Source organism: Lutra lutra, chromosome 8 (genome assembly GCF_902655055.1).
Source record: "Lutra lutra chromosome 8, mLutLut1.2, whole genome shotgun sequence".
Taxonomy (NCBI): domain Eukaryota; kingdom Metazoa; phylum Chordata; class Mammalia; order Carnivora; family Mustelidae; genus Lutra; species Lutra lutra.
In genome coordinates, this window is record NC_062285.1 from 74944328 (window position 1) to 74959178 (window position 14851).

The 14851-nt window shown below is 36.8% G+C and overlaps 1 protein-coding gene across 5 annotated transcripts in view; it reads right to left on the reverse strand.

The window, feature by feature from the left end:
- The window catches only part of DNAI7 (dynein axonemal intermediate chain 7), a 67244-nt gene that overhangs the window by 19927 nt on the left and 32466 nt on the right, over positions 1-14851 (reverse strand). For all 5 annotated transcript variants that reach the window (XM_047739997.1, XM_047739996.1, XM_047739998.1 and 2 more), the window contains one exon: positions 12892-13198. In XM_047739997.1, coding sequence (XP_047595953.1) covers positions 12892-13198 — 307 coding nt within the window. The remainder of the gene's footprint in view (positions 1-12891; positions 13199-14851) is intronic.

A 14851-nucleotide genomic window follows, 5' to 3' on the forward strand; every position in this document is an offset into this window, starting at 1 on the left:
AAATTCAAACAATACAGAAGTGTAAAGAAAATTTTAAAATCACTGATAATATAGAATCATCTCACTTTTCTCACACTCCGCATACCTGACCACCAAAACAGCCACTGTTTGGTGACTAGCTTCCAGACTTTATGCATTAACAAGTAACAGAAATCCCCTCACAAAACAGAATCTTATGGCTAATGTGGTTTTGTAACTTGATTAAGTATCTTAACAATACATTTTCAGTAACTTTCTATATAAAAGTATATAGGTTCCCATTCAAGATGGTGATGTAGGAGGATCTTGAAACCACCTCCTCCCACAGACACATCAAAACTACAGCTACATATGGAACAGTTTTCTCTGGGGCTGGGGGGAGCCCAAAACAAGCTGAGTGACTCCCACACATTGGGTGGACGAAAAAAAAGCCCACATCAAAGTGGGTAGGAAAGGCTGAGACACAACCTTCCCATGAATCCCACCTCCCTCCAGTGACCCGCAACTGGGAGGGAATACATAAACATCATCTTCTCTCTGAGGACTGAAGCATTTGAACCCCATATCTAGCACCCTAACTCTTAAAACCTGCAATTGAGAGACCAGCTCCTAAAATACTTAGCTCTGACAGCAGATGGGGCTTGTGTCCACAAAACCCACAAGGCCATAGCAAGCTGAGAAAGAGCTAAAAGGTTCCCGTGCAAGACTTACCAGCCTCAGGGCCTAGTGCAGAAGCCGCTGACTGAAAATCACCTTGACTTTCTGGGAAAGAGGCTTATTAACTTATCTTAAAGTATAGGCCTGAGGGCCAGGCATCTAATTTAACACACATCTAGGGGCCTACTGAATTACTCTTCAAAAACAGAAACCAGTGGGCACTATCTCAGCGTTCTCCCTCTGTCTAGCTCCAGATGCCAGTATCTCCCAGAAGGGAGCTTGTAACCTTTTTCTGTGTGCGATTTTTGCAGCTGCCACCCAAGGGGACACCTTTAGATTGCTCACACACGAGTCCCATAAGGCTATAACAAATAGAGAAAGAGTTCTTAACTGGCCACCATCCCCAGGGCACAGCAGAGAGGAAACAGACCCAGGAGCTAGTCTTTTTGTGAAAGAGGCCTACTAAGCTTATCTAAACAGCTGTAGCCTGATGGGCAGGCTTCTAATTAAAAACACATCCAAGGGCCCACTGTAATCCTGTCCAGAGACTGCAATGGGTGGTCTTCTCTGCTCGCTCTAGAGCACCAGTATCCAGCAGAGCTGAGTTAGTACACATGCTTGGTGCCCTGAGTTTTGCATCTAATTCCCTGGTTTTTGTGGCTGCTGCCCAGGGAACACCTCTTGATTGCTTGGGGATGGTGGCCAATGGGCTTGTATTCATGAGTTCAACAAAAAACAGTTGCAAAGAAAGAAAGAGTCTTAACTGGCTATCACCCCAGGGCTTAGCTCAGAGAGGGAGCAGTCAAAAATATCCTTCTTCCAGTACTCCCGCAAAAGATGTATATTTGCATACTGCTGCCTGAAGGCCTGGCTTCCAGTTAGCCTGAACCTAGGTGCTGACTGAGATCCTCAGCTTCGGGAAACTGATAGATCTTGGTGCATTCTCAGCTACTGAGAGCCATTAAAAATAAAGTAGCCTCCTTTGTACAATCGCAAAAGATTAAAAGACAATGAAGAGCTAGGGCAGGGTTGAAAGATACATTTATCTGCTACGTGAAGCTACTCCAAGACTGGGAGAGGTGGCTGTTTAATGCACAGAAACCAACACAGAGAGTCAAGTAAAATGAAGAAACAAAGAAATATATTCTAAAGGAAAAAACAAGATAAAACCTCAGAGAAGACCTTACTGAACTGGAGATAAGTGGCTTATCTGATAAAGGTTCAAAACAAAGGTCATAAAGATGCTCACCAGCATCAACAGAAAAAGGGATGAACAAAGTGAGATTTTCAACAAAGAAAATACAAGAGTGTGGAATAGAAATCACAGAGCTAAAGAATACAATAAATGAACTGAAAAATATAATTAATAGACTCAAAGACAGGGCAGTAGAATTCACCCAATCAGAGTAGAGAAAGAGAGAGTGAGAAAGTGTGGAGATAGCTTTAGAGACTCACAGGCATTATACAGACCAACACTCACATTATAGGGGTCGCAGAAGGAGAAAAGAGAAGGGGGTAGAAAACTTATTTGAAGAAATAATAACTGGAAACTTCCCTTCCCTGGGGAAGAAAACGGACACCCAGATTTAGAAAGCCCATAAAGTTCCAAAAAAGATGAACGCAAAGAGATCCGCACCAAGACACATTGTAAGTGTCAAAAGTAAAAGACAAGGAAAGAATCTAAAAAGCAGCAAACGAAAAATATTTCATGACATACAAGGTAGCCCCCATAATAAGTGAGCAGATTTTTTTCAGCAGAAAGTTTGCAGTCCAGACGGGAATGCCCCAATTTATTGGGCTAAAAGAAACAAACAAAAACAAAAACAAAAAGCCCTCACAACTAAGAATACCTGGCAAAGTTATCATTCAGAACTGGAGGAGAGATAAAGAGCTTTCCAGACAAGCAAAAGGTAAGAGTTCATCACCACTAGAACAGCCTTATACATAAGAAATGTTAAAGTGACTTCTTCAAATTGAAACAAAAGGGTACTAATTAGTAACAGGAAAACACATGAAAGTATAAGTCTCACTGGTAAAGGTAAATATATAGTAAAATTCAAAATAATTAATGGCGTAAAGATGGTGAGTCAACTTCTCATAAAGCTACTATAAAGGTCAAAATAAAAAAGTAGTAAAAATAACTATAACTACAATAATTTCCTAAGGAATACACAAGTAAAAAGATGTAAATGGTGACATCAAACCCATCACACATGGTGGGAGTAAAAATAGAGTTTCAGGGGCACCTGGGTGGCTCAGTGGGTTAAAGCCTCTGCCTTCGGCTCAGGTCATGATCCCAGGGTCCTGGAATCGAACCCCACATTGGGCTCTCTGCTCTGTGGGGAGCCTGCTTCCTTCTCTCTCTCTCTGCGGGCCTCTCTGCCTGCTTGTGATCTCTGTCTGTCAAATAAATAAATAAAACCTTTAAAAAAAAATAGAGTTTCAGAATGTGTTCAAACTTAAATTGTTATCAACTTAAAATAGATTGTTATAAATATGTTGTCTTATATAAGCTTCACGGTATCCACAAAGCACAGAACTTATTAGAGACACACAAAAGATAGAAAAGAATCGAAGCATACTACTACAAATCAAGGAATCAATCAAAAGAAGAGAGCAAGAAAAGAAGAAAGAACAGAGGAATTACAAAATAACTAAAAAACAATGAACAGAATGTCAGTAAGTAAATACCTATTAATAATTACTTCAAATGTGAACCAGCTAAACTCTCCAGTCAAACAACATAGAGTGACTAAATCATAAAAAAGGAAGACCTGGGCGCCTGGGTGGCTCAGTTGGTTAGGCAACTGCCTTCGGCTCAGGTCATGATCCCAGAGTCCTGGGATCGAGTCCCGCATCAGGCTTCCTGCTCCACAGGGAGTCTGCTTCTCCTTCTGACCTTCTCCTCTCTCATGCTCTCTCTCACTATCTCTCTGTCAAATAAATAAATAAAATCTTAAAAAAAAAAAAAGGAAGACCTATCTATTGGCTGCCTAAAAGAGATTCACTTCACATGTAAAGACACACACAGTGTGTGAAGGGATGGAAAGAAATACTCCATACAAAGGGAAACCAAAAGAAAGATAATGTAGCTGCAATTTTATCAAAGACTTTAAGATAAAGACTAATAAGAGCCAAAGGTGATTACATAATGATAAAGGGGCCAATCTAACAAGAATACATGACATAAACACTTATGTCCCCAACATAGGAGCACCTAAATACAGAAAGCAATTATTAACAGATCTAAGGGAGATATAGAGAGCAATACAATAATAGTACGGGGCTTTAATACCCCACTTTCATCAATTATTAGATCACTCAGACAGAAACCAATAAGGAAACATTGCCCTTAAATAATATGTTAGATCAGGTGGACTGAACAGACATTTACAGGCCATTCCAACCAAATGCAACAGAATACACATTCTTCTCAAGAGCATATGGAACACTCTATTCTCCAAGAATGATATATTAGGCCAGAAAATAAGTCTTAATAAATATAAGAAAACTGATTTTATATCAAACATCTTCTCCAACCACAATGGTATGAAACTAGAAATCAATTATAAGAAGAAAACTAGAAAATTCACTAATATGTGGTGCTTAAACAACATGCTACCAAACAACCAATGGGTCAAAGAAGAAATCATAGAGAAATTTAAAAAAACACCTTGAGACGAATAAATATAGAAACACAACATACCAAAACCTATGGGATGTAATAAGAAGAGTTGTAAAAGAAAAGTTCATAGCAATAAATGCCTATATCAAGAAACAAGAAAGATTCCAAATAAACAACCTAACTTTATACCTCCAAGAACTAGAAAAGGAACAAATGAAGCCTAAAATTAGAAGTAAATAATGAAGATCAGGATAGAAATAAATGAAGTAGAGACTAAGAAAACATTAGAAAAGATCAATGAAATAGTTATTTTTAGATTTATTTTATTTGGCTGTATTTATTTATGTATTATTTTATTTTTTTATCATTATTATGTTATGTTAGTCACCATACAGTACTACACTGGTTTTTGATGTAATGTTCCATGATTCATTATTTACATATAACACCCAGTACTCACAGCAAATATGATTCTCAATGGGGAAAAGAAGATCAGGAACACGACAAGGATGTCCACTTTCCCCACTATTGTTCAACATAGTACTAGAAGTCCTAGCACCAGCAATCAGAGAACAAAAGAAATAAAAGTTATTCAAATTGGCAAAGAAGTCGTCAAACTCTCTCTCTTCCCAGATGACATGATACTTTCCGTGAAAAACCCAAAAGACTACACCACCAAATTACTAGAACTAATACAGCAATTCAGTAATGTGGCAGATACAAAATCAGTGCACAGAAATCAGTTGCTTTTCTACACACTAACAATGTAAGTGTAGAAAGAGAAATCAGGGAATCGACTCCATTTACAATAGCACCAAATACCATAAGATACCTAGGAGTAAACCTAATCAAAGAGGTAAAACACCTATAGTCTAGAAATTACAGAACACTTAAGAAAGAAATTGAAGAAGACACAAAAAGATGGAAAAGCATTCTAATCCATGCTCATGGATTAGAAGAATAAACATTGTTAACATGTCTATGCTGCCCAGAGCAATCTATACTTTTCAATGCCATCCCGATCAAAATATCAATGGCATTTTTCAAAGAGCTATTTTTTAAAGAAGATAAACAAAATTAACAAAACTTTGGCTGGGTTCACCAAGAAGCAAATAAATAAAATCAGAAATGAAAGAGGAGACATTACAACTGATACCACAGAAATACAAAGGATAAGAGACTACTCTGAAAAATTATACGCTAACATCCTTCTCAATTGTCTTTCCAACAATGCAATAAAATGGAATATTTCCAAACTCATTTTACAAGATCACTATTATCCTGATAACAAAACCAAACAAGACCACCATAAGAAAATTACAGGTCAATATTCCTGATAAACATAGCTGCAAAATCCTCAACAAAATATTAGCAAAGGGAATTCAACAATACATTAAAAGGGTCATACACTATGATTTAGTAGGATATTACAGGGATACAAGAATGGTTCACATCCATAAGTCAGTCAATGTGATGAAGGATAAGAATCATATGATTATCTCAGTAGATGCTGAAAAATCATTTGACAAAATTCAACAGCCATTTTGAAAAGAACTTTCAACAAAGTAGGTAAAGAGGGAATGTACCTTAATATAATGAAGGCCATATATGACAAGCTCACAACCATCATACCCAACACTGAAAAGCTGAAAAGCTTTTCATATAAGACCAAGAACAAGACAAGGATGCCCACTCTTACCACTCTAATTCAACATAATATTGGAAGCCCTAGCCAGGGAAATTAGTCAAGCAAAAGAACAAGTAAAAATACCACCATTTGCAGATGACATGATATTATACATAGAAAACACTAAGGACTACACCAAAAACCTGTTAGAACTTATCAACAAATTCAGTAAAGTTGCAGGATACAAACTCAACATACAAATATCAGTAATGTTTCTATACACTAAAAATAAACTATCAGAGAAATCAAGAAAATTATCCAATTACAATTTTATCAAAAAGAATAAAATACCAGGAATAAATTTAACAAAGGAAGCAAAAGACCCATATATTGAAAACTATAAAACACTGATAAAAGAAAATAAAAACACAAATAAATGAAAAGATATTCTATGTTCATGGAGAGAAAGAATTAATATTGTTAACAAGTCCATTCTAGCCAAAGCAATCTGCAGATTCAGTGTGATGGCTATCAAAGTTCCAATGACTTTTTTTTACAGAAATAGAACAAATGATCCTAAAATTTGTATGGAATCGCAAAAGATCCTGCTTAGCCAAGGCAATACTGAGAAAGAAAAACAAAGCTGAGGCATCACACATTCTGATCTGAAATTATATTACAAGCCTATAGTAATTAAAACAGTATTACATTGGCATAAAACAAACACATGTGGGGCGCCTGGGTGGCTCAGTGGTTAAAGCCTCTGCCTTCGGCTCAGGTCATGATCCCAGGGTCCTGGGATCGAGCCTCACATCGGGCTCTCTGCTCAGCAGGGAGCCTGCCTCCTCCTCCTCTCTCTCTCTGCCTGCCTCTGTGCCCACTTGTGATCTGTCAAATAAATAAAAATCTTTTAAAAAAAAAAAAAAAAAAAAAAAAAAAACAAACACATGTATCAGTGGAACAGAATACAGAGCCCTGAAATAAACCCATGCATGCCTGGTCAATTAATTTACAAAAAGTACCTGGGAATATGCTATGAGAGAAGACCAGTTTCTTCAGGAAATGGTGCTGGGAAAACTGGATGGACATATGCAAAAGAATGAAACTGGAACACTTTACATCATACACAAAAATTATCTCAAAATGAATTAAAGACTTGAACATAAGATCTAAAACCATAAAACTCCTAGAAGAAAACATAGGTGGTAAACTACTTAACATTAGTCTTGGTGACCAAAAAACAAAGGCAACAAAAGCAAATATGAATAAGTGGGATTATATCAAACTAAAAACTTCTGTAGAACAGACAAAACAATCAAAAACATGAAAAGGCAACTTACCAAATGAAAGAAAATATTTGCAAATCATATATTTGATAAGGGGTTAATATCCAAAACATACAGAATCTACATAACTCAATAGTAAGAAACAATGCAATGTAAAAATGAGTAGACATTTTTCCGAAGAAGACTTTTAAGTACATGAAAGAGGCCAGTGGGTATATAAAAAGGTATTCAACATCACGAGTCATCAGGGCTGTGCAAATCAAAACCACAATGAGATATCCCCTCTTACCTGTTAGGATAACTATTTTCAAAAAGATAATAACAAGGATTGGCAAGGAAACAGAGAAAAAGGAACCCTTGTGCACTGTTGGTGGGAATGTAAATTGGTGCAGTCACTATGGAGAATAGTCTGGAGCTTCCTCAAAATAATTAAAAAATAGAACTACCGTATGATCCAGTAATTCCACTCTTGGGTATTTATCCAAAGTAAATAAAAACACTAACTTGGAAAGATATATGCACCGCCATGTTCACTACAGCATTATTTATCGTAGTCAAGACACAGATGCAATGTAAATGTCCACTGATGGATGAATGGATAAAGAAAACATAGTACAGGGGCACCTGGGTGGCTCAGTGGGTTGGGGCCTCTGCCTTGGCTTGGGTCGTGATCCCGGGGTCCTGGGATAGAGCCCCGCATCGGGCTCTCTGCTCGGCGGGGAGCCTGCTTCCTGCCTCCCACCCCCGTGTCTGCCTCTCTGCCTACTTGTGATCTGTCAAATAAATAAATAAAATCTTAAAAAAATAAAAAAAGAAAAGAAAACATGGTATATATACACAATGGAACATTATTAAGCCATAAAAAAGGAAATCTTGCCATTTGTGACAACATGGATGGACCTTGAAGGCATTATGTGAAATAAGTCAGAGAAAGACAAATATTGGATGATCTCACCTATATGTAGAAGCTAAACAAAACAAAAACAAACTCAAACACAGAGATTTACCAGAGATCGGGAGGTGAGTAAAATGAAGATGGCTAAAAGGTAAAAAAAAGTCTAGGTATAAAATGCATCCTGGAGATGTAATGTACAGCACGGTGACTGTAATTCATATCATATTGTATATTTGAAAGTTCCTAAGAGGTATCTTAAAAGTTCTCATCACAAGAAGAAAATATTTGTAACTATGTGTGATGATGGATATTAACTAGACTTATTGTGGTAATTATTTCATGTGGTAAAGATATCAAATGTTATGTTGTACACCTGAAAATAGGTATGTCAATTTTATCTCAATAAAAATTTAGAATTTAAAAGAAGTACATAAAATCTATATCATTATTTTGAACGGCTACTAATATTTGACTGTTGACTATTTGATAATTACTCTGTGAACTGTATTTGCTACTATAAAAATCTCAATAAACATTGTAGCACATTTTTATTTTACTTGTCATATTATTTCATAATAAATTACTAAAATTAAAACCACTATTGGGTACATTTACATGGTACCAAAGTGCCCTTCAGAAAGATTTGTACAAATTCACATATCTAACAACAGTATGTGAAAATGTCTTCTGCCCCTCATGCTCAACCTGAGAAGACAGGGTATATAATGCTGCTTCTAATTTGATCATTTGCTTGATTCAGTATCTTTTCATTCCTTCATTGGCTAGTTGCATTTCCCCTCTCATCTGCTTATTCAAGTCCTCTGTCTAATTTTACATTAGGAAATTATCTTACCAATTTGTAAAAGCTCTTTTATATTAAAATATTAACCTCTTGTTTTATATGTTTAAATAGTTTCTCATTTCATTATCTTTCAACTCTCTTCATAGAGAGTTTTATTTGGCTATACAAATGTTTGAATCCAGTGAATCTCCTTTTACGGTCTTGATTTTGATGCATTGATAAGATCTCTTATAAATAATAATACATATTTATATATACATATAATACATATATATATTATATATATTTGTATATTATATATACAAATAATACATATAATACATAATAATACAATAAAATAACTTTCCTATGTTCTCCTCATATATTTCTATCATTTTGAGTTTTGATTAGTTTGTTTTTATATTTAAAACTTCAATGTTATTTTTTTTATATTTAAAACTTCAATGTTATTTTTTTTAATCTGTAGCATGAAATACAAATAAAAACTAATTTCAAATCTCAAGCCAATTATTATATTAAACCCATCTTTCCCTTCTCAATCTCTGGAACTTCTTTTATACAGATTTTCAATCTCTTACTCCTTTCCACCCTTTCTTTTATGTCCCCCCCCAATTCCAAATTATCTTCATCCTCCCCTTGTGAGCTGCTGATTCTCTTTATATATACAGGGATTTTTGCCTTCTGCAGGCTACCCACACTTACAAAAGGTGGCTTACACTGTTCAGAATTCGTAGCAAGGGTGACCACTCTCCTTCCCTACCCAGCATAGCACAGCAAGTGCCTGGGGGATTCTTCACACGGAGCGGTTACTGCTCCCCAGGCTTGATGCAGCCTCACCGATCCTCCCTCAGCACAGCAGATGGCGTTTCCCTCCTGCCTCGCACACTTAACCATTACTGTGGGATTCTTCTGCTTCTGTGGAACTCATACATGCTTTAGAATCATTCATATAAACTTTCTCAGAATGCTGTGGGCGTTTTGGAAGGATGACAGATCACATGCACATAAGCATCTATACACACACGCCTGTTCGGTGTGATAAGAGTTTGGGTTCCTGAAAACAGGCGCTAAGTGAATTAATGTTACTCATTTTGGGGCCATTTTCTCTTTTGAAATCCCCTGATAATAGAGTTCCCTCCAGCTAGGTTTCCCTGTCTACCCTCCACACAACTGTAGGTCAAGCTTCCCAGGCTGTGGAGAAGTTTCACAAAATAAAGTAACTTCTGCCATATCATTCATTGCCGGCTCAATCTTTATTCTGGGTTTCCTAGACTACCTGGAGGACAGCTTCAATATTCCATGAAACATGCATTTTACCACTGGGTAGAAAACTTTTCCTGGGCATACTTTTGTGGCATTATCAACATTAGCCATTGGTATACCTTTAGTTATCACTGTAAGTTAAAACTGTTCAATAAAGCATTAAATAAAAATAGAAAAACCAGGGGCGCCTGGGTGGCTCAGTGGGTTAAAGCCTCTGCCTTCAGTTCAGGTCATGATCCTAGAGTCCTGGGATCAAGCTCCGCATCAGGCTCTCCGCTCAGCGGGGAGCCTGCTTTCCCCCTCTCTCTCTGCCTGCCTCTCTGCCTACTTGTGATCTCTGTCTGTCAAATAAATAAAATCTTAAAAAAAAAAAATAGAAAAACCAAATGTACACACATTGGTAAGAGCCATTTGAATTGAGGAAAGCTTAATTTGGTAGCTTTGACCTCCCTAGTTGAGAGGAAAGGAAACAACTTAACTGTACCAAAGGACAGACCTTGAGGAAAATCTATAATTGTGCTACTTGGTATTACAGTGAATTTATATGCTTATATTTTTAATATAAAATTATTTCCAACATTAACAGAATTATAATAAGTCATCACAGCATAAGGCCATTTTAACAGACATACGTGCATAAGAAAGAATTGTGTTAGCCATGTAAATTCACGTAATATATCAAATTATGTTTTCTAATTATTATTTCACAATTTTCAAGTAATGTGAAATTCTTGAATAAAATGTTGATGGGTTTCCAATTAAATATTAATTATAATCAAGGAACTTGAGGGAAGAAATTATCCAATATTTTGAATCAGATCAAGGCCAAACATTTTTAGACACTTTTTTCATATAATAATTTTGTTACCTTGTTTTTAATTTGTTCTGTTTTCATGAATGTTCAACCATAAATCCTGTCAAATTTTAAGTTAATGGGTTTTCATTTTGTTTTTTACTGCATATTTAATTATTGTGAAGTTCAGGGACCATTTACTCATTCTTTATCCTCCTCCCTTAGAAATCAGTATGCCCCTTCCACGCACATCTTATTAGCTAAAGCAAGTCCTAGTCATGTCTAACTTCAGGGGGATGAGGAGAGTAATCATCCAATATGTTCAGAAAAGGCAGGAGAACTATAACTATTGTTAACTCTATCTAGTGAAGCTAGAGAGGTAAAATTTTTTTTTAATTTTAAAAGCTATTGGATTGCTCAAAGAATGTTCTTTTTAAGTACAAATTTTTGAAGAGCAAATTATTTCCCACCTCTCTAAAATATCAGCTGTAAAATATCAGGTTTCTGGCTTCTCCTCCTCTATTCCTTTTCATTTTTACATGGTCATAATCATATTCTAAATACTATTCTTTGTATTGATCATTATGTCATATCTATTTTCTATATTGCTAAAGAATCTCTGTAATTTTTTATTCTGGTGTGATATTTAAAATGGAATTTTTCAACCACACATATTCTTAGAATTTTTAGTAATTCCTATTCTAATTTCAAATTTACATTCAATCTAATTCTTAACCCTTCCCTGTGTTTAAAGAAAATAAACCAATAAAACAACACATATCATGTCTTAGGCACTTGTAGGAAAACCTGCTATTTCTGGTCCTTCCTAAAAATGCAGATTTTTTAAATTTTTAATTTATACATTTGCTTATTTATTCATGTGTTTAATAAATATTGATTAGGCATCTATACTCTTTGCCAGGGATTCTGTGTGTGTGTTTAAGTTTTTCTGTACTTTTATTCCTTTGAATGCCCTGGGTATAAAATTCTGTGTTTTTTTAAAAATAATCTTTTATTTTTTTATTAACATATAATGTATTACTAGCCCCGGGGGTTCAGGTCTGTGAATCACCAGGTTTATACACTTCACGGTACTCACCATAGCGCATACCTTCCCCAATGTCCATAACCCAACCACTCTCTTCCTAACCACTCCCCAAAATGCAGACTGTTTATGGCCAAACAAAAAGGCTTCTTAGTTCTGAAAAATTCTAAAGAGACAATTCTAAGATAGTAACTAAGTAGCTTGGAAATTCCAGAAATAGGAAAGAACAGAAAACGACCAAAGGAATATGATTATTAAACTACCCAAATATGTTATCTCTAAAGATGTCAACTTTTTCAGAGAGTAGTACAATACTTTAAGAAAATCAGTTTTACTTCATAAAATTCTTTCTTACAAAACCTAAGAAAGATAATCCTTTAGTTTGTGAAAGTATTTACCTCAAGTTTCCATATAATGGCAAGTTTCCTTAAGTGAATTTGAAATACAATATATAAAAATTAAATTTGCTTCTAAGTTGTCCCTAAAATATAACTGAGCAACTCCTGTGCTGAACTTTAGGATGCTGAAGCAACAGGCTCAACTATGAATAGCGACTATTAATAGAAGACAAGAAGAAAATATACACATTCAAAATTGAGCTACTGACAAGAAAGTTGGCTTTCAGACAACTTCTTGTTGTTTAGGAAAAAAATCTTTTTTTTTTTTTTAAAGATTGTATTTATTTATTTGACAGACAGAGATCACAAGTAGGCAGAGAGAAGAAGGGAAGCAGACTGCCTGCTGAGCAGAGAGCCCAATGCAGGACCCTGGGATCATGACCTGAGCTGAAGGCAGAGGCTTTAACCCACTGAGCCACCCAGGCGCCCCTGTTTAGGAAAAAATCTTAAGAATGCTCCAAGGTAATCTAATAACACCTATTACATGAAGAAAATATGTATGTTTCAAAAATGTGTCCTACCGTTTGTACTTCACTACCACTTTGTTCCTCAAATTTTGTTTCTTCTTCATGAACAGAGTTAGACTCATTTTCTTGTTTACCCTCTTCTTGGAGCTCTTTGTCGACTGCTGTTTCTTCATACTTAACTTCATCCTTGACCACGTGATTGACTGTGGCAGTATATTCTCGTAAAGATGTTGGAACAGGGCACAGCGGTGTGACATGGTCATAGTGAGTATGTAGGAGGCGTAGAGCAATGTCACTTGTTGCCAAAATCCTTGGAATTTCAAATCCAATTTGTGTTTCAGAGAATCTGACACTTTTGTACCTGTAAATAATTTTAACAAAAAGGATGAGACCCTAGGAAACTAAGTCTGTTGAGAATTTATACCTAAGCAGTATTTCTCTCCACTTGAATTTTGCCAAAATTTGGAGTCTCGATGCATACTTCCTTGCTTTGCAGCATTTGGACCCAGTTGCTAATGTTATCCTTCTCAAAACACTCTCTTGGGATGTATGACCCCATACTCTTGTCTTCCACCTCTGGCAGGTCCTTCTCTGTTTCCTCTGTATGGCCTTCTTCCTAACCATCCCTTAAATGTTAACATTACTCTGCTCTCCATCCAGGCCCTTTTTCTTCTTCCCTCTACACAGTCTTCTTGGATATTATTATTTTGATGGCGTGAATCATAACTCACGTTATCAGGAGTTTTCAACATGAGTTCTGTTTCCTGGGGTGGGTTAGGGGGAGAAGAGGCATCCTTGAATAGGTTTTAAGAGGTCCAAAAATGCCCTTACCTATGATGAGTATATGTAATAAAGTTCATAAGAGTCTAGGATTCCCCAAAGTTAATAACTAGTGATCTATATGATGTCTCCTCAAAACAGATCTCCAATTCGGATTTTTTTCAATGCTTTCAGACAGTTGTATTCCATATTTCGTAAGTACTTCAAATTCAACAGGTCCAACATTGAACTCATCATCTATGCAACCCCCCTTGTGGGAGGCCACGGTAAGGCTTGAGACGAGAACCAAACCAGGACCTGACTTGTGCCTCCTTTAAAGGCTGAATAGCCGAACAAAAGGCTTAGGTTGATAAAGTCGAGTAGCACTGAGAAAGGGTCTGTGCTATGTGTTATGCGCTCGCCTACGTGGCTTCCCGCACATTTGCTAGTCAGATAGAAACGATTTGGTCGGGGTCAGAAATTCTTGGCTGGTCCTTGCTGTCCTTGCACGGGCTATAGACTACACCACTGTAAGACTGTGCTGTGCTTACATAAACTATGTCTTGAGTGGCCTTGAAGTCAGTACATCTGGCGCTAGAGGGTCTGTTATTGGTGCTTGGGAAATAGATAATGGGAAAGCTTGAAGGATTTTCTGTGCATGTTGCAAACTCTTTAGTAATCAGCTAAAAATACTTTCTTATGATTGTTTCTGTTAGCTATATAATGCCTTGCTGCCTTGAATAAAATTGGCACTATTGAACATCCTCCTTGGTGCTCCTCCTGCCCCCATCTCTTTGTCTCTTAATTTCTTTTCAGCATCCTCTTACCCTATCGACCCTGGTCGATTTGTCGCACCGGCCGCGACAAGTGGTGCCCGAACAGGGACCTGAGAACATTTCGAGGGAGTGCACATACAGGCAAGTAGTTGCTGACAATCAGGTAAGAGGAGCCCGGGTTGACAGGTAACAGCAGGAGTAAAATAACATGGGGCAAGGTCAATCAGTGAAACGAACCTTCTTTTTGTCACTGCATTGCAAGCCCTTATGAAGCAAAAAGGGTCCAAGGTCTCTAAAAGGGCCTTGCAGATAATTACGTAAATAAGCCTTCTTCTAGTATAACCAGGTTGCTGGGCCATCCCTAGCAAAGGGGACTCTGACTTTATCTCTCTCTGTTCCTCCTAATAGACGTGGGGGCTTCTCCCTCACTTATTTCCCATGTTAATTCTTCGCTGTCGGGAAACAAAATGCCCCCCACT